At 47.3% G+C, this 20,040-nt stretch overlaps 1 protein-coding gene across 1 annotated transcript in view; it reads right to left on the bottom strand.

The window, feature by feature from the left end:
• The window catches only part of LOC122632796 (dystrophin, isoforms A/C/F/G/H), a 223,326-nt gene that overhangs the window by 12,796 nt on the left and 190,490 nt on the right, over positions 1 to 20,040 (bottom strand). Inside the window, exons 43-44 of the mRNA XM_043819988.1 lie at positions 19,159 to 19,282; positions 16,675 to 16,841 (exon numbers count right to left, since the gene is read on the bottom strand). Of these exons, the coding sequence (XP_043675923.1) occupies positions 16,675 to 16,841; positions 19,159 to 19,282 (291 nt within the window). The remainder of the gene's footprint in view (positions 1 to 16,674; positions 16,842 to 19,158; positions 19,283 to 20,040) is intronic.

The raw sequence follows: 20,040 nt of genomic DNA, 5'->3' as shown, positions 1-20,040 counted from the left end.
GAGAGAGAGAGAGAGAGAGAGAGAGAGAGAGAGAGAGAGAGAGAGAGGGAGAAGTTTTCGTCGCGCAAAGGGAAGTAATAAAACGGGTCGAAGAGAGCCCTCCTAAATGTATGTCTTCGTAAAAATGTTACTCTCGGAGGATAATCCGTGAATTCGTACGTAAAGTATCGTAAGGAAAAGCATCCGCGAAGCAGTACTGGTTGGCGTTGCAGAAACGGCTCGAGGAAAAGTAAAAGTAACGCGACGGTGAATGGAGCGGGCGCTCGAACGAACCTCCTCCGTTCCTATTCCATGTTCGTCTCTCGTATTATTTAGAGCAATTTAAACGTTTCCATATACGTGTACGTATCCGCGCCGTCCGAAGGGGGCCAGAGGCGAAGCTACGCCGACGAATACGAAGATGGAATCTAAACGCAGATGTTACGGTATTTGCACGATACGTAATCTTGATGCATCTTGTAAAACCATGTAACTCGCTTTAACGAGCCGTTCTTAAATGGATCTCGCGCGAGAGTTTAGTTCGTTGTTCGAACTAAATCTCAAAGCTGGTCCGGACTAGATCTCGTCATAACGCGTATAAGACGAGGTGAAAGGCCATTTGAAATGCGAGACCCTTGGCACAGCTGTCCGTTTCTATAATATTTGCCTAAGCTTTAGCCTTCTCGCATAAAGCGTCAGATACGTACGTGCCGAGCGATAGAGGAGTCAACGAGGACCGTGTACTATTTTCCTAAAGGAAGCGTCGATCGTTGAAACCCGCTTCGACGTCCATCATCCAGTCGCGATCTCTCTCTTTGTTCGGCTCTGTGCTCTTCGACCGCTCGACCACGCGTCGGGCCTTGATCCGCGATCAGTTATCGATTTTTCACAAATTATCTCGAACCGCCATCGTACGGGTTACGCGTTGTAACGCTAGCCGAGACGACGAAAATGATGAATTATGCGAAATGGCACGTGGAAATGGTAATAATTCGAGCGAACGATTAAACGCGTGCACGGTGAAAAAACGTGATAGGTGAAAGAATAGTTTTTCCACGATTAATCTTCCACGTTCCGATCGACGAAAGGCGCAATCGATGAAATCGTTATCTTGCCTCGTCGTCTTAAGTAACGGAGACCAAAACGAAATCGACGGGACGTGTTTACTTTGGCAAAAGCTTCGAAAAGAAAAGTGGTCCTGCCCGGAGCGATTCGACGATTACGCTGACGGGCAATTTTCGTAAACGCTCTCCTAATGCAACTACTTTTACACTTTCATCTCGTTCTGCGTAGGACGACGAGGATTTAAAGTAGCCGGATAAGAGAAAATCAGAGTTTCGCGCTTTGTAAGTCGAAAGAGGAGCGAGAACAAACGAAAAGAAAGAGAAAAGAGAAGAAAAAAAAAAGAAGCAACAAAATTCGGATCTACGATATTTTTCATCGAGACGAGTACTCTCGCACTTTCTTCTTTTCATTAGACACATCTCGCGTCGCTGCCATCGATGCTACGGGGATAATTGACGTTCGAGTAGTTGGGACTCCATTGTATTTCGCAGACTGCACTCGCTTCGTAATTGTATTACTCGATATAAACTGGCAACGCTCGGTCTTTAATGGAGCAACCTTTTGCCAACGTAGGTACTCGTAGCCGTGAAGAGCGAGACAGGGGAGAGAAGGGAGAGGAGAAGGAGCGCAGCGCGTTGTTCGCAAGAAAGCGTCGCTCGCGCGTGGACGAAAAATGAGTGCGAAAAAAGCGAATGTTGCGTCGATCGTCCAACGAAGTAATCCAGCTCGGTCCGAGATGGGATTCCAGGACGGTCTTGCGCTTACGTTCTTCCCACCGATCGAAGAGTGCGTTGTTTTAACGGCGAAACGTTATTTGCTCGGACGATTTTTCTTTCCGATGTTGTTGTTTCAAGGTTTTCCTCTATGAGGTAAGAGAAACGTGGTATTTACCATTTTTACGCTCGGAATAACATGGCTTCGGTCGAAAAGAAAATGTACTTGCTACGATTCGGGATGGAGGAATTTTTCGAAATAACGTCGATCCACGATATAACGACGTCCTGACAATAACGGAGAATCCTTTCGGGATCGACGTTACGTTCGACTCGCGCGGATATATCGCGCCTCGATATACCTCGCCAAACGCAGACGCTGATTATTACTTTGACCGATCGTAAGTTACTCCTTCTCCTTCTTCTTCCTCTTTCTCTTCCGACGACGAGCCGAGGGAACGAGTCGGAGATATTCCAGTAATTGCAGCTGCGCCCGAAATCCCTCGGTACTCGAGCCGACTATAGCGTTAATTATTTACGGTTATACGAGGACGATTACGACATTAAATTCTGTATACCTTCGGCGCAGCGAGACCATTACTTTAGAATATTAGGAGAGAGAATTCGTTCGGTATACGGTTTCTGGCCAAGAAGGAAGGTCGATTCGATCCGTCGCGACGATGGCCGCCGCGCCCTGTCATACGTATCGTCGCGTTGCAACCTGTAGGTGGCATATGCGTCGGTGCACTACAACGCGGACGAAGAAGGAACCGTTCGTGCACGAGCGAGCACATTCCGCGCGTACCGATTCGCCGTCCCCACCGTCGAACGCTTTCGATCTTTGCGAATTTCATGAATTTTATATTTATTTCGATCGTAGATTAATACCGAATAAAGCCGATTCGCCGAATAAACGCTGATCTTCGAATGCAAATAGACCGAATATTTACCTAGTACATACCTACCGCGTATCTATAGATAAATATCTTTTATTATTTCGTTCAAATTTATCTTCCATCGTAGAAAAATATCCTTTTAGCTCGAATGATCATTTTACGAGACAGAGAGAGAGAGAGAGAGAGAGAGAGAGAGAGGGAGGGAGGGAGGGAGGGAGGGAGGGGGATAGCCGACAACGCGAAGAGAATAGCGAGTAATCGATACGAAACGTTTTCGTGCACGCGTATTTCTCTAATTAAAAACTATTATGCAAATAACGATAACGGAACTGCGGAATAATTAAATCGCACTTACGCTGCCCGAGGATGACGTTGTTGCAGCAGGTGCGACGTACCGTCATAAAATATACGATCCGGTAGAATTCGCCAAGGAAATTTCACGGGCGAGAGAGATTTCTCGAATTTCCGATAGGAAAGAAAAAATGTGTGTCAAACTTGTAAGTCCCTCGTAAATTCCTTGTAATCGTTTTCGATAACCATCCTTCGGGTGTACCAATACAGTTAACAGATATTTTCATGAAATTTCCTTACGCCGACCGAATTACGTTTCGAGGACAAAGTATACGTGTTTCGACATTCGCGTCTCCTCGCGTTGCACTTTCGTCGAGATCGAGAATTTCGTGCGTTTCTTGCATCGACGTCGAAAGTTAACAAATCGTTGGGAGAGGGGACAGGGAGGTGGAGGACGACGGACGACGGACGACGGACGACGGACGACGGACAACGGACGACGAACGACGAAGATAAAGAAGCGCGCGTAACGCCTCGAAAAGGTGACGATTTCGGACGGGCGCGTACGCTTTGTTATAGCCAAGAATTAATACGGCGATCCTTACTAGGGGACGGCCTATTAACTAACAGTATTTATTACGTCGTTTTATCGGGCAACTGGTTCGCCTTGAGAATCTAGGAGGCGCTCATCCCGAGATCGAGGAGGGAAAGGGCCGACGACGACGGCCGGTTCCGTCCCAACGTACGAGACTCCGCGCTCGTATACGAGATAAAAGGGAGGCCAACCTCCGGTCCACCAGCCAACCTCCGAGATCGTTCATAACGCTGGCAATCAATTTCGTAGATTACGGGGAAACGACGACAGGTCGAATCATCTTTTTCGAACAGTCGCTCGTCTCGCGCTCTATCTCGCGAGCTACGCCGTTGATTATGATCGAAATCAATAGAATTTTTCTAATCGAAATGAAATTTTATTATCTTTGCAGAAAGCATCTTCGAATTCATTATTTCCAAATTCATCCAAACTTTTCCAGCACGTTTCGAAATACTTTTCGCGCCTCTCTAAATACTCTTCGATCTAGTCGTAGAATTGGGATCCGTGTTGGGAGTCGTTTCGTCGATCGATCCCTATTAACGTGTTTTCCGTAACTGCTAGCCATTGAAAATTCCCGATCGACGTAACTCGAAAAAATCATTCATGGAAAATACCTCTTCTTGCTCGAAGGACGAAATAACTTCGTAGTAAAACTGCTCGGCCATCGAGAGATCGATCTTAAGAGAGGTCCGATCTTCCTCGTCCCGACGATCCTTTTTCTCCCCATCGTCCTCCTCCTCGTCCTCTTCACCTTCCTCGACCTTGTAATCCTTTATACCCGTTCTCCGACGAGGCAACACCTCGGTCACGCTATTCTTCATCAGTTCCATTCTCGAAATTTTTTATCACCGTGACGCTTCGATCCACATCGACCCGACTTTAAACCTCTTTATCCTTCTCTTTCCAATTTTGCTATATCCGCTCGTTTTCGAGATCATCGAGTCAACATCGAGTCACCGATTCGATCGCGCGTTCGTTATCACAGCCGATTAGCGCTTTAAGCAAATCGCAGAGGAACGTCCACTCGGCGTACGCGTTCGTCATTGCTCCCGAGAAAAATTTGTTTCTCGAGTTTTAACTTTGACCGCTCGACTACGCGATTATCGATCTTACGGATCGCGACCGACTCGACGATTTAAGAATTCCTTCCCGTACGCTCCTCAAACACGTAGACTCGACACGAGCGACGGGCACTCGACGCGCATCCAATCGTCTCGAAAGCCATCGAATTTTGTGCCAACAGTCGCGCGTGCTCGACGATTGTTTGCGTCTGTTCTTTGGTGCACATGGATGAAAATTTTCAACCTGACTCTATCTTTTTCCGTCTTGCGAATGGCGATACGACGACAACGACTAAGAAAATCCAATGAAATAAATATTCGTCGATGGGCTCGAACCGAACGTTATCTCGTGTGCACGCACGTTGGCAAGCGCGAGTGAACTGAAGCGAAGTAACGAAAGAGCACGTACAACCAAGCTGTCTGTCTTTCTCTTTCTCTCTCTCTCTTCCTCTCTCCCTCCCTCACTCTTTCTCTCTCTCGCTTCGTGTCGGTTCGCTAACGCGGTGTCAACCTACACGCTAGATAAGCCCTACCACGAGTCCTCCTCTTTGTAGTAGAGGGAACGGACGTGGAGGAAGAGAGAGAGGGGGGGGGGTAGAGCGAGAGAGAAAGAGAAAGAGTTTCTTCATACAAGGTGACCATGAAAAGAGGAACGCGACGACGTTTACATTTCGTCCGGTTTCATTCTTCCTATACCATCGGGATGATTTTGGTTTATTCGACGTAATTTGGTACTATCGGTTAATTCCCAAAGATTAAAAGATCAAAAGAAAGCAAAAATACAGGATATAAGGATAATGAGCGTTAATGAGATTGTCAAATTAAAAAACGGCGTCGAGAAAACGTAATTAAAAGATGTGCCTGACAGCATCCAAGGCAAGATAAAACGAGAGAGAGGGAACGATCTCCGTTTTAAAATAGAGAATAACGCGTAGGATCGTTTAACCGTGAAAGAGAATACGACGCGGGCGTCGAAAGGCTTTATTCCGATTTCGTTGCTTTTAATAGGCGAACATAGGGACAAAGGAAGGAAAATGCGTTGAAAAAAAAGCTTGCGCTTGGACGTACCGACAGAGATTAAAAGAAAAAGTCGAAAAACGTATGTACTCGATAGTCGTATCTCGTAAGCGCCTTTAACAAGGATTTAAAGAAAAATAAAAGAAGAGGAGATACGAAAACTAATCGCGTCCGGGCTTCGTTCTCGCTCGGTTTAAAGTCGCACCGCATGGAATTTCTATCCTGCGAGAGTACAGCGAGGATAACACAGCGAGGTCCGATCGTAGCAGGAAATAATAAAGCGTAATCTATACGCTGATATAGCGGTAACCACGCGAAACTGGTTTTCGCTGCATGCGAAAAGTGAAAAGAGATTCGATCTCTCTTTAGCTCGACGTCGTTCGTAAACCGCGTTAGAGCCGAGTCGACTACCAAATATTACGCTGCTGCCGTATTCTTCTTGGAAGAATTTCCAAAAATAACCTATCCTATGCGCGCTTACCTAGTAGAAAATTCATTTCCTACTCTATGATTCTAATACAATTCGAAATGTCCCTTTTCCTCGCCCATAAACTATTGCGCGTATAGGTAGGTATATTCGTAGCAGGCTTACAGAACGGCGAAAGGGGAAAAGAGAGTTTCGGAGTCTAAATGGTTTAGAGGAAGCCTCTCGCACGCAAGTACGCGGTCGGTTATGCCGGTGGCTACACGTCGGTGGTGTCGATGATCGACGACAAATTCGACGATACACGAAAAAAGAAAAAATGCAAATCTAAACGAGTCTAAACGAAAGTCCTACGTCTTTGCATTTATTTAAGATATATTCTCTCTTTCTTCGGATATAGCAAGAGGAAGAAGGAGATAGGTGCGAAAAGAAGGGAAGAGAAGGGCTCGACGAGAGGTCGTTGAGAGTCGTCGAGTCGTGTCGCCGAGTCGTAAAATCGCATATCTTCGATTCGATGTGCCGCGTACGTGCGTGGATATACATATAAATATATATATACGCGCACACAGACGTATAGATGGATGTACGTAGATGTAGAAGCATGTGTGTAAGCGCGCACGACACGTGTGCACTCACGTGCGACGATAAAACAACAACCAGTGTTCGTCGAGAAGCGCAGGATACGAGTCGCTGCACCTTGCATCGCGATAAAACGTTTTCGCGAATGGGTACGAAAGCGTACAAAGATGCTCGCAGCGCGCTCGTTTCTCGCTAAAAAAAAGTGTGACGATTGGGAAAGAGTTGGGAGAGCGTTTTTTCTCACGGCATAAGTCAGTTTTACCGTCTAACGACGCGCCATCGAAAGACGGAATCGGACGAATCTTCGATCGGTTTGTTCCAAGATATAAAAACGAATGGAACGTATCGCGTCGTTGTCACCGTTCGATGAAATAATACAAAGAAATGTTCCTATCGAACGATTTTCCTACCGACGAGAGACAACGACCTCGTTAGGACGGATCCAATCGTTTAAAACGACAAGAAGCGCGGCAATCGCGTTAGCCTGCAACTTGCCAGCGAGATTAGCAGAAGAGCCATTTATGATCGCGAACGAACTCGAAACGATGCTCTTTAACCGCGTCGGACTTAATCCAATCACTTTAAACGAAGCTCGGTAGTGCACGGAAGTGGAGAGTGACCAACCGGAGGTCAACGGGCAATTAGATCTGAAAAGAATAAAACGATAGAAGCTATATCGGGAAGACGATGTCGTAGCGAACGAGTAACGCGACTTTCGTAAACCTCGTTTCGATCGTCTACCGCTCGACAACGAGCTACGAGAGATCCGAGATACGCGCAAACGAAAATCGTGTCCGGCTTGGCTAACGCGCAACGCTTTCGAAGTGCCGATTCCACGAAGGCACCGAGATAGAGATAGACGGCTGCATGGAGACGGAGACAGAGAAACGTCGGAGAGAGATGGATGGAGAGGGAGAGAGAGAGAGAGAGAGAGAGAGATTATTAAAAGTTCGCGCCGGTTCGTAGAAACGCCAACGAAACCGAGGGAGGATTCGATGACCCGATTCTTATGCACCGTTCAATCAAATTAATCCGACAATATCCGCTTTCTCGGGGGTTCGAAGAAAAGAGCTCGTCTCGAGCGTTCTCTCCGAAATTGATTACGTTTCCTCGTGACCGAGGTGAATGGAAATAAATGTTCCAAGTGACGGCGAACGTACTCGGTAGAAGGTACCGACCGACCGACCGATGATCCATCGATCCGACGATCGATGGACGAGCCGATCAAGAAAGAAGCGACGTACCGTCGAGTGCCACGAACGGATCGTAACGTAATTAAGATTCCGACGGTGGGTGGGTGGGTTGACACGCGTGTGCGTGCGTCAGGGTCTCTTCTCATTCAAGACGAAGAGACGGAGGAGAGAGAATCGTGACGGCGAGTCGTGGCTTGGCACGGCACAATCTCTTCCTTTGTCTTTTCTTCGCTGGAATTCAGTAAAGAGGGTATAGCTGTGTGCGCGCGTAAGAGAGAGAGAGAGAGAGAGAGAGAGAGAGAGGGAGAGAGCGTGCACGACGCTTCGAAGACGTCTTTGCGTATGCGTCGCAAAGCGAAAGCGGTCGCGATCGCGCGCCTCGCGAGAGAGCAACGCGCTTCGAAATAATCCGAGCTCGAGTCTCGTCGAAAAAGGAAGGACGGAATCTCGTCGCGACGCTTCTGTACTTCTCGACGAGAAGAGAGAAATACTCGGTTCGCCGAATATACGGCAGATAGGAACTTTGCCAGAGTGGCCCGAGAAGTGCCAGCGAGGATGTATTCGTAAACGGCACGAGGCAAAACAATTTAAAGGATATACTTGGAACCGTCTGCCTCATTCGCGCCTCCCCCATCCCGACTACCCGTCTCTACTCGTGATTCATCGTCGAGCGGTGGCCGGTGACGTTCTAGAACGATTCGACCCTGACTCCTTCTCCGACCGATCGATCTTTGCTACGCGATAACGCATGGCGAGATAAAGGCGTACGTACGCTTTTATTTCGAACGAGCGAATCGACGAAACATTCGCGAATTCGAGAGGATACGATCGGACGTGGCGAGCCAAAGTACGGTGGACAGGCCGTTGGAGCTCGCTCGGAGCATTGCGAGAACGAGAACGAACGAGAACGAACGAGAAATGGGTCAAACGATTCGACTCGTCGAGCTCGCCGCTCGCTTCTCGCCTCCGTCCTTTTACTCTTCGACGCTCTTTCCTTCTCCGAGCCGGATAAGAGAAGACGCGTCCGCGATGAATCGGACGTTCGCTCGACCGGTTCCGTCGAGGCGACTAGCAGCGTTCGACTCTGCGTGCCGGGACAATCGATTTCTACGTTATTTGGAAACGATGGTCGAAAATAGAAGGAGATTCGAGCGAGTATATAAATCGTTCGCGATACTAACGGAACGTAAATAAAACTTCTTACTCGGGAGGTCTATCTATTTTTACGATCGTTGTGGCAGTACGTAAGAAAAGCAGCTCAGAGACGTGCCTTTCGGACGTTCGAACGTGTTTACATTCGAGTCCCACGTTTCAACTCTCGTAGAAACGTATGTAGGAACGTTCTTCGTGGATAGAAACGATAGAAAAGCTCGACGCGGTAGCCGTAGGAACGCTAAGTGGGTCTAGGTCTAGGTAACGCGTGCGAACGTACCTTCTCCTTCCTCCAAAGAACGATACGAAAAGAAAGAGACACGAAATAACGTTTTTCCTTGGAAATAAATTCTTTTCTTTTTTATAGCGATCGTAACGGATCAACGTCATCCGAGAAGCGGCTGGATATTAAGGAGAAATTCAAGTGGTTGCGAACGAACTCGAAGGAAAGACGTCCAAGGATCGTTTACGACTCGTAAAGTGATCCATTTCGACGAGTAGATACGAACATCTACGAATATCTTTGAACCGGTGAAACCACGAACCATCCTTAAGCGCGTCCTAGAATGCTCGAAGCCACGAAACTTCTCTTCCTGTCGGTCCTTCAACCATGCCAAAGTCACGAGTATTCTCGAGGAATTTCTCTCTCTCTCCCTTTCTTCCTTTCGTACACGCATAGTTTTTTGTAAAAAGCTCGAACAAAGATCTTCTCCCTTCAGCGAGCTTACAAAAATAATACCCTCTATTATTTGTTGAAATAAGAATAACGAGAGAGAGAGAGAGAGAGGAGTGTGCTGCGTTTCGTTAACTTCGAGGCCACTTTTGTTTACCATACTCAACCAGGTTCGTCAAAGTTTTTTACGAGAGAGAGAGAGAGAGATAACGAAGCTATAGCGGATCGAGCGACGCGTTTACAAGAGCAAAAAATGAGAAAAGCTAGTGCTCCGATGGAGAGTCCATAACGAAGTGGTATCCTTTCCAGCGTTCCTTTTATTCTCATAAAAAAAGGGCTCGGTGTGTGGTCGTAAGAGATGCCTTTGATCGGTGCAACGAGTATGTCGAGTCGCTAAAAGGGGGGCGAGAGAAAGAGAGTACATAAAAATCATATCTTTTCCGGTACTTGGTATAATTTCCTCTCTGTTTCGGCCTAGAACGAGCTCGTTATATTAAACGCTTCGTAGTAATATATCGTAGCATGACGTAGGAACAATTGCCTTTCTCACAAATCGCCCTTCTACATTTATTAATATCTATACAAGTATAATAGTATCTATTCCGTAGCTTTGCGTTCGGGTTGCTAACCGCTAAAGACCATAGTTCGAATCGTACTTCTAAACGCTTTTGTTCCCCTGGGTCTACTTACAAAGAACGAAAGGTTCGTGAGAACCTCGTGAAAATACAAAGGTACGATGGGACCGACCGTGCGTCTCCTGCGACAAAATCCTCTCGAGTACACATACGTGTACGTATGACACACCCTATTACGATTTTCGATGTCTCGGAAACGCAGAGAAATTTCTTCGTTTCGGAGGATTGAATTTTGAAAACTTTCTACGCTCTCTCTCTCTCTCTCTCTCTCTCTCTAAAGGTCGCTACTCAGGTACACACGCACGTGCAAACGTTTGCGCAGAAAAGTAATAAAAATAGATTTTCTTCGTTGGAAGGCGTAACAGACAACGGTTACAGTTGGCGATGAATAGACACGTCGTCGAAGTAAAAGCGACGAAAAAGAACGAACGAACGAACGAACGAACGAAGAAAGGACCCACTTTGAAACACACGCACGAACCATCGACGCGAAGCGGAAGCCGTAGCGCGACTGGTCCCCTCGTGCCGACTTGCCGGCCGCTCGGCATCTTTCGTCTTTCTTCGTGCGTTCTCGACTGCCTCTCTAGGCGACTCGTGCTTTTTATTCGTCTCCTTCTCCACGCAACGAGCATGGTGTTTGTCTCTCTCTTTCTCTCTCTCTCTCCTTCCCTTTCTCTCGGATCTACGCCCGCGTAATCCCCCTTTGACCCGTGCACGCTTTTACGACTTTTCAAGTGTGCGCATTTAACACGAGAGGAGAACAAACTATCAAAATGATCCGTCGGGAGATTTTTGTTCAACGTTAGTCGTTTAAATACCGTTGTAAGATTAAATAAATTAAATATAACGAGTAATCAAAATAGATACTTTTAGGGAGAAGGAGCTGGTACGATACAAGCGTTTAATTTAATTTTGCTGGTCGCTCGATCGAATATACATATACATATACATGTATACGTATGTATATATATATATATATATATATTTTATAATAATGAAACTTTTTTAACGAGTCCGAGATGGTAGGAAGCCGAGTGAATTGAAATTCGACGGCAACGTTTAAAAAGCGTTACGTTTAACAGCCTACTCCGAGCAACGAATTTTCCCTTTTATCGACCGAAGCGATGCGCGACGCATGTGTTGCCGATCAATCGGCGATTAATTAAAGCCTCGATTGCACGTGAATTTGCAGTTAAGGCAATAGGGGTTAATTAACTATTAATTGGCGCGCCGTGAACGAGCCAATTAGCGGTATTTTATCGTCTTATGTGCGGCCAGTGCGTTGGTCGACGGACGATATACGACGACTATTGTACACACGAGGCCGCATCGTTCGACTACCACCGGATAAGGGTCATAACTCGCGCGACTTGGGTTATTGAAAACTTCGTGCGCGCGGTTTGGTGCACCGGCGCGGCCGCGAAGGAGAAAGAAGCGACGATCGCTACGAGCTTACGGACGACGCGTTTAGATAGACGCAATACGCGTGGGAATCGTTCGAAACGAGAGGGCAATTTCGATAATAACTCGTCGAATCAACGGCATCGATTATCGAAGGAGCAACCTTTAACGTCCTTCCACGATTCGTTTATCGCGCATCATACGGTACACTTTACATCCATACATCATACCGTGTGCCACGATTTATTGCGCCAGCCAATCGATCGGTTATAGCCAGTCATATTCGAGATGCTCGAGATGCGCGTGTACGTAGATACGTTTACGGTATTTCGCGCTTGAATTTCCTACTTGAATTACTTACTCGAATCCGCTGAATTATCTCTTCGATATATATTTTTTCTCTTCGACTCTATCCTTCAACGGATATATCGCGAAGGGAAATGGATTCGTTCGAAGGCAATCGCGCTAAGAGTTAGGCGTTCGACGTTGAGCGGACAAAGAACGTCGTCCCTTTCCTCTGTCTGTCCGTCCGTGGCAGACCGCCCGGACGCCCGCTCGCCTGGTATAAGGAGTTCGATCGCGGATCGAATCTTTTGGGACGGACGTAACGAGCCGATCGCGATCCCGCGGTTTCGATCCCGTGCTCGCGGCGTATCGACCTTAACGCCGTCCCGTCCCGTTCTATTACCAAGCACATAAACATAATGTAAATTTAGGTACGTGCCAAGAGTAAGAGGTATAGAGGGTACATACAATGCCGGCATATAACTCATGTATAATGCAGAAACACACCGGATACGACGTTACAATGCGATATTGCACCGCGCGCTCGTATCGATCTCGGTTTCCAAGTTTCTCCCTCGAATCTCGGTGCGTAGCTAACGACGAAATCCTTCGGCGCTCGACGCAACGTCGTCGAACGGCTCGTTCTCGTTTTTTCTTCTCGGTATAATCTTCTTCGTCCTCGAGACGCGACCGTCTCGTCTTTTAGCTCGCTAGCCGATTTGTGAACGAGCGAGAGGAGAAAGGGGGAGAGGAACATCGACCGGTGAAAAAAAAAATGGAACTCGCATATCGATCCTACGCGATTCGCATCGATTCGGACGATCGTTTTCAAAATCGAGTCGATACGAACGTACTCGAGGCAAACGAGGACTCCGATTTTCCCATCGATTCTTCACTTAATTTCTCTGTCGGAAGGGAAGATGGTATAGGTGCGATATGGAAGGATTATGGTACGCGATCGATCGCATCGAAGAAAGGACCGCTCCTTTCGAGATCGACGATATCGACGGAATGCAGCTTATCTGGTTATCGATGGAATCCGAGGCTTTCGCATCTACGCGTGGCAAACTCGCGTAGGGGAGGTCGTCAATCGCTCGCCGAGTGCGTTGGACTCGAAACCTCGGCCGGACTCGTCGCGCGATACCCTACTTTCCAATTAGAATTTAGAATCAAAGTGTCCTTCAACGTTGTTTTTGCGTAATCTATTGTACGAGAGCGAACAAAGTTGTTCGCGTTTACGTGGTTTAGCTCGTTGCTGATATTAACGGTATAATAGCGGGGCAATAGAGACGACGAGGATGACGACGAGGAGAACGAGAATATCATCGCTGCCGTTAGAGACGGCGATTATGACGATAATGTTAGCAGCGAACCATCGAGAAGATTATACCGATCCGCATTCGGAATTTCTTGACCATAAAGCCGTTTAACTCTCGCATACGCCACGTTTCGAAACGAAATAAGGCTATTTACTACGTAGATACGTATATGCGTCTGTGCTCGTACGTAGTCGCTAACGAAGCGATTCGATTAAGGAAGAGGGATTGCTCTCGATCGATCTTAAAGGATACCTCGATGGGTATCATCGATGTAAACCAATGTAAACTTTGGCGAACAAACGTGCAAGGAAATATTATCTTAGCTTTGATCGTGCTCCAAGGAAATTATTAGTTTCTCGACGGAAGAGGATAGACGCTTGGCTCGTACGACCGCGATAGGATAGACATTCGTAGGTAGGACAAAGGGAATTAGGCGAGTCTATCCTTATCCCTCTGGTGGCGGTAACCGGTATCACGATATTACTCACTTTCCCAGCTACAAATTTACTTAGTAATTAAGCAATTAGCGGTAGTCCGCTAATTGACTGATTAAGTAGCCCACTCGTCGGTAGCTAGATTGATACCGGTGGGGCCGTCGAAGCGGATCAACGTCGCCGGAAATGCTGTTCGAGCAGAGAGGTTGGTCGAGACCGGGTCGCGTCATCGTCTCGTGCGCTTTGTCTCTGCTAGCTCTGTATCGGTGCGTATAATCCAACGCTTGCCAACGGTTCGCGGTAACGTTGATTAGCTATCACCGAATATCGAAAATGAGTTACCCTTCGTTAGTGCGATCGTTATCGCGTAACCTGGAAAATCGCGAAAACTCGACACGCTGAATTTCCATTTTGCGAAATTAGGAAATTCATCGGAAATTCGATACGAAGGGTCGATCGTGCGTCGCGAATCGATCGCGATGAAATATGTAAGAACCTTGTCAGAATCTGTTCGAACGAATTCTGATCGAGCGTACGAATTCATCGAGTAACGAAAAAAGTGTGGAGAAATACGAAGTTAGAACTTTGTTGTCCCTTCGATCGAACGAACGTCGAAACCAATCGCTGATAGTTTGTTTAATTCGAGAACATACGTGCCATATTTTTACGTCGTTTCTAGCTACTATCAGGATTTTGGTGGGTAAAACGCGCGATCATACGCATATAATACCGAGAAAGATAATCCGATAGAGCGCGGATATAATTCGAAAGGCGATGTTTGAGTTCCCACCGGCCTTGGACTCGCATATGCATTTCCGTTCGTTTGGTCTGGCTCGATGCGAGAGAGTTTGCGTGTCGGCGGACGCACACATTTATACGTAGTAGATATATTCTATTTGCGAGTGCACGCGTACACACGAAGGAAACAGCAGACAGAGGGATGTAGAGATGTGCCGAGCTATACAGGGCTCCCTGCCTGTTGGCCGTATTCTCTGATTGGGCCGAGCCAAGCTTCCCCCCTCTCTCTCCCTCTCTCTTACCTTGGTTCCTGCTTAGCATACCTAACTACGGAGGAGAATTCCTCGGCGGGACGACTAGAATCGCTCCGATTCGGTTTAATTCCGAGCTTAAACCAGGATATCTCACGATCTCGCCCATCTACGACATCTGGACGTTCTTTCGAGCTGCCAGGAGGTGTACGTGTTCTTCGTACGTTTCCTTTTTCCCTGCCCGTTCTTGTATCTTTCTCTTGCGAGCTTAATGCATTTTTAAATATTCTCGATGGAGTAGAAACTTTGAATCCTCGTGTCACATTGAATATATAAAAATATTGCAAAAAATAATACTTTAAACGAATATTTAAGTGCAACGAGAAAGAAGAGAAAGAGAAAAAGAAAAGCTGTGCGTTTGCTCGCGAAAAGTAAAATAAGAATAATAAAAGGAAAGTGTCGCTGGTAATTACTAGATAGCTGATAATTAAAGCGGTGGAAGAAGGGAGAAAAGAGGAGCAGGAAGGGGGCATCGCACACCGACGAATTTAAAAGTTAAATTGTGTTTCGCTCATGAATTATGCATTCCCAAGGAAAGACTTCTGATTGCGCGGAAAGTTTGATCTTGCGGATATGGTATATCGCATTGGTCAAATAACCCTCCAGTCGATATGCACTTTTAATCGGTCGGGTCCTTTCTTTCTTTCTTGATCTCAACTTTGTCTTTTATTCCTTTTCGTCGAAATTTCCAGCAACGAGCGGGCGAGGAAACGTTCGTCTCCTTTCGTTTCTAAGCGACCAATGAAAAACTCGTGGTCGTCGTCACCTTTGTTTCGTCGACGCGCGGAGTACGGCGACGTCTAAACGGGAAATATTTTTCAGCTGGCTGTCCACGTCGCTTCGACGCGAGCAACGAATTGAAATAGCGAACTGGGATCTAAATTTAGCGAAACTTTGCCGAGATATTTGCGTTGCGATCGTACGTACGTACGTACGTATATCGGATGCGTTTCGTTTTATTCTCGTCGAGATATATTAAAGGACATTGGTTTGATCCTCTCTCCTCGCTAATGGTACGACGCTCAAGTCGGCTAGGAAAAAGTAGAAGCTAGAAAAATTCCGTTCCGTGTCGCGACACGGACTGATTTTAATATTAATTCTAAGATTAAAGTTGCTTCCTTCGGGGCCCGATTATCCGAATCGTTAAAATTGTAGGTCGAACGAACGACCTGCCGAGATTCATACCGCATCCAAAACGAAAAAGGAACGAGAGATCGAAGAAATATGCTAGAAACGAGAGGATAGATCTTTCGGGAGGCAGAGAAGCTCCTTCGATGCGTTTCTGACCCATACCGACGTCGCGTTCCAGCATTTCCTTTTCCGCGAGTCTCTCTCTCTCTCCCTTTGAGCAGCATCTCCGCCGGAGTCGACCAATAAATGCCGAAGCTTGACTGGCTTCGGGGCACAAAGTCGTTTCCACAAATGGAACGTCCATGCGATAGAGAAAATTGCGCGGCAATAACAAAGCGATACCAGGGGGACGAATCGAGTCTCGAACGGACAAACTTCGTAAACCCCTGCTCTTCTCCAATTCTCTCCCTATCCAGTACACGGTACTTCTTTCCTTTTCTCATTTGTAATACTCCTTGATAAGAGAAAATATTACGCTTCTATACGAGCGCACGCACACAGACGAGCGCGCACTCCTATAGGTATCCGCCCTCTCTCCCGAGACGTTTCTTGCAACAACGCGAGCTCTCCTTTCCACGAGTATATCCTCGTCGGATTCGGTTTTGTTATCGGAAAGATAGAGCTAGAGGATCAGGGATATAATATTTGAGAAATAGGGATGCTCGAGCTCTTTTCGTTCAAGTGGGTCTCGACGGCGCAGGTATTAGCTGTCATTTCTCAAGGATGAAAGAAGAAGAAGAAGAAGAAGAAAAGGGAGAAAAGGAAAGGAGCGTTGTACTCACGTTTGCGGTGTCATCGAGTTTCCGTTTCCACGCATCGCTACGTTCGATCAAGGCGTTCCATTGCTCCGAAAGTTTGTTCACTTCTCGACGAATGCTGCGCGTCAATTCTCGAGCCTGTTCCTCGGCGCTTCTGTAACCTCTGGAATCCCCATCCAGCTCTCTTCCGGCTAGAAAAAAAGAAACGAGCGGATATCGATGAATTGCCGAGTTTTCGAGTCGCAACGACGATGGGGTCTCGTGTTCCGCGAGCTTCCGAGAGCGGCGCGAGGGTTCGCGTCGCTGCCGCGTGCCGATAAAGCGCGCCAGTTGCGCGATTTAATCGCGCGAAAGAGCGATAAACATAAATCAAAATTACGGGCGGACAGACAGATGAACGGACGGACGGACGGACGGAAGGATGCCCGTCGATTTACCTGGTCTCAGGTAAAAACGATGGCCGCCTAAGCCGTTATCGTTGTTAAAACACATGCGCGTAGAGGCGTCGACGATAAAAAGTGTCAGCTGCCGTTCGATTTCGTGGCCTCGTGGCCGACAATTAATATCTCGCGACGGGTCTCGCGTCCTGCGATTTCCGGCGTTGCGTTGGCGCGGCGCGATAGCGTTCCTTTCGAAGCGATATTTTTCGTACGTACGGTACGCGCGTATCGGTGGATATTTGCAAATAAACGTTTCTACTAATCATAAAGTTTTACGATCGAGCTGCCTGGCTCGTTGTCGACAGAATTCGTCGTTGTCGCTGCTCGCGTTAAAAAAGTTGTACCGCTTGGCCCGATGCCGTGCACGTTCCGCGAAACGTGATTCCCTATGGCGCGACCGAAAGCACGCACCGAGGACGTCGGCGTTGCCTACGTTACGGCACTCTCCGAACGTTTCCTTCGAACGCGCACGCACACGTTGCGACGCGCGGTGCAACGATCGTGACTAATCTTACCTCGTCCTATGAATAATTCAAAATCGAAAAACAGAGCGTTCCTAGAGGGCCGCCGGAATCATGTTGCGATTAAACTTTTAACTTTGAGTTTTCTTCTCGCAAAGTCGTATTATAACTTTCTAATTGGATATTAGATATCAAGTACGTCTACGAGTTTGTCGTCATTTATTCGCAGAAAGCACCTAACAGTTTCAACGAATCTTTCGTTGATACAGTTTCAAGAAATTCAATCCCTCCGAAGTTTAAAGGATGCTCTTTGGTTGATTAATAATACGAGTCTCAAAGTTCTTCGGTGAGCGGTTATTAAAAGAGAAACCTAAATAAGAAGAGTAAGAAGAGGCTAGGTAGTAGAGCGACTTTGGCGCGGTACCGTTCGCACTCGAAGGACCCGGTAAAGTCGTAGCGTCGCGAGTTTTCGGAGCCCTCTGGGACGTCTCTCTCTCTCTCTCTCTCTCTCTCTCTCTCTCTCGTCTAAAGCCTGCAACTTTCCTCGGTGGCCCGAGCTCGCTCCGTTGCTCTTCGATACGCGGTAACTCGATTGAGAGCGTGCTCGCATGGGATAGAGTTTCTTCCCTCTTATCCGTCGAAAAGTTACTTTTATTTTTAAAAGAGCGTCCCGGCTCCAAAAAATTTTCTTCGCTCCGATCTTCGCAAGGGCAAGATACGACGAGGTAACTAAAAGTAGTCCGAAATTACCGCCGCGATACGAGCGATAATATGCGTAAATATGAGATACGCGAGCTTTCTATCTTACCCGAACATTTTTCATCCGCGAATATCACGGCTGTCTACCGCGAAAGTAGCTACATTCGGAAGAGGCTTTTTCTTTGAAATTCCAGTGTGGGCGCGCGCGACGAGCTTACGGCTGGTAACACGCGTTACAAGTAAAAACGCGGCCATATCGCACGAGCGTAAAGCGTAAAGCGTAAAACACAGTCGCGAAACAATTTTTCTTCGAAAATCGGCCGCGCTCCTCCCTCCGGTCCAGCCCACCGAAACGGCGAATACGTCGGACGTAGGCCTTTGCCTCCGGCTCAAGGCAAGCAAATACAAAGAATCTCGAATATCGCGGATCGAACGGACTTAAGGGTATGGAAAATTATCTCTCTCTCTCTCTCTAAATCGTCGTCGATCGTCCACGACCTCGTTGCAGCAGGGCCCTTCGCGAAGGACTCTACGACGGTTCGCACGCGTAGAGCGAGAGCGAGAGAGATGAAAGTCGTTAAGAGGTATGATCGGCGTAAAGGAATGCGTTTCTATTCTACGCGAGTCTCGTTAATGCTAATGGATAATGGCACCTCGAAGGCACGGCCGAGGGAATAAATTATTCATTTTGTCGTGGAATTCTCGTAAGTCGGCCGGAAGTTTTCTGAGATGTCCAAACTTGGATTTAAAGCAACGTCCGAAGATATCGGAGCGCGGCGAAGCGCTCGGATCGTTCAACTTTCTGTTAATTCGCGTAAGAGAAAATTAGAACGAAAATACGAGATGCCGAGTTTATTCGACATTCCGTTCTATTCGGAAGATCGTAAACTAGATCGCAAATGGTTTACCCTCGGAGTCCGAAGTGTCGGAGAGAGGGGGCTCGTTGGCGATGTACTGACGACCGCTGACCAAATTGTTCTCGACGACCGGTCGCTTGTCCTCGAGCTGTCTTCTGAAGCCACGATGGTCGTCCTGCGAACGTAAAGAAAAGCATCAATATTATCGGGAGAGATCGTAACGATTTCGAGAGTACTTGTCGCGATATGTCGCGCGAGCCACGAGATTGTATCCGTTGTCCGTTCCGTTTCTCCTCAGTTCCCTTCTCTTTCTCTCTCGCGTTTTTACGCTAGCTACTGTTCTTTACGATTTTCTTCTACCCGCGTACCATCTCCAAGGTAGATCCCCTTTCGCGAAAGTTCCTACGAGGTACGCGTCGAAAAAGCAGCCACTTTCGTTCTTCCTCGGCCGAAATCGACGACCTTCTCTCGCGAACGAAGCAAAGCTTTTCGAGGAACGCGCGAGTGTTCTTGCCTCTTGCCTCTCTTCGGCTACTCTCCCCCGTTGCACCGTATCCGAGAGACCTTTAGCGACAAAATCCCTCGAAATTCTCTTCCGTCGTTTATTCCCTTCGAATTTTCGCTCGCGTAATTTCTACGATACGAATTGAAATATCAACGTTCCATTTTTTTCGCCTCCTTATCGCTCACGAATTTTATTGAAGTAACGCGAAGCGAAGAGAGCGTCTTCGTCGAGCGCTCGGTACACGCGTCGACGAGTAAAAACAACTCGCGTCGGCGATTCCGCGAGGCTAAGCGGTGGTATTACGATTTCTTCGTTTTTCATTTCGGTGGCTTCGCGAACGACGGAGGGAACGCGTATGGTCCTGGAAGAAGGATCTACGTTTCGTAAAATCTACGTTTCGTGTTTACGATTTCCAAAGGTACAGATTT

Source organism: Vespula pensylvanica, chromosome 11 (assembly GCF_014466175.1).
Source record: "Vespula pensylvanica isolate Volc-1 chromosome 11, ASM1446617v1, whole genome shotgun sequence".
NCBI lineage: Eukaryota > Metazoa > Arthropoda > Insecta > Hymenoptera > Vespidae > Vespula > Vespula pensylvanica.
Note: the sequence above shows the minus strand (reverse complement) of the source record. Positions and strands in the feature narration are given on the sequence as shown.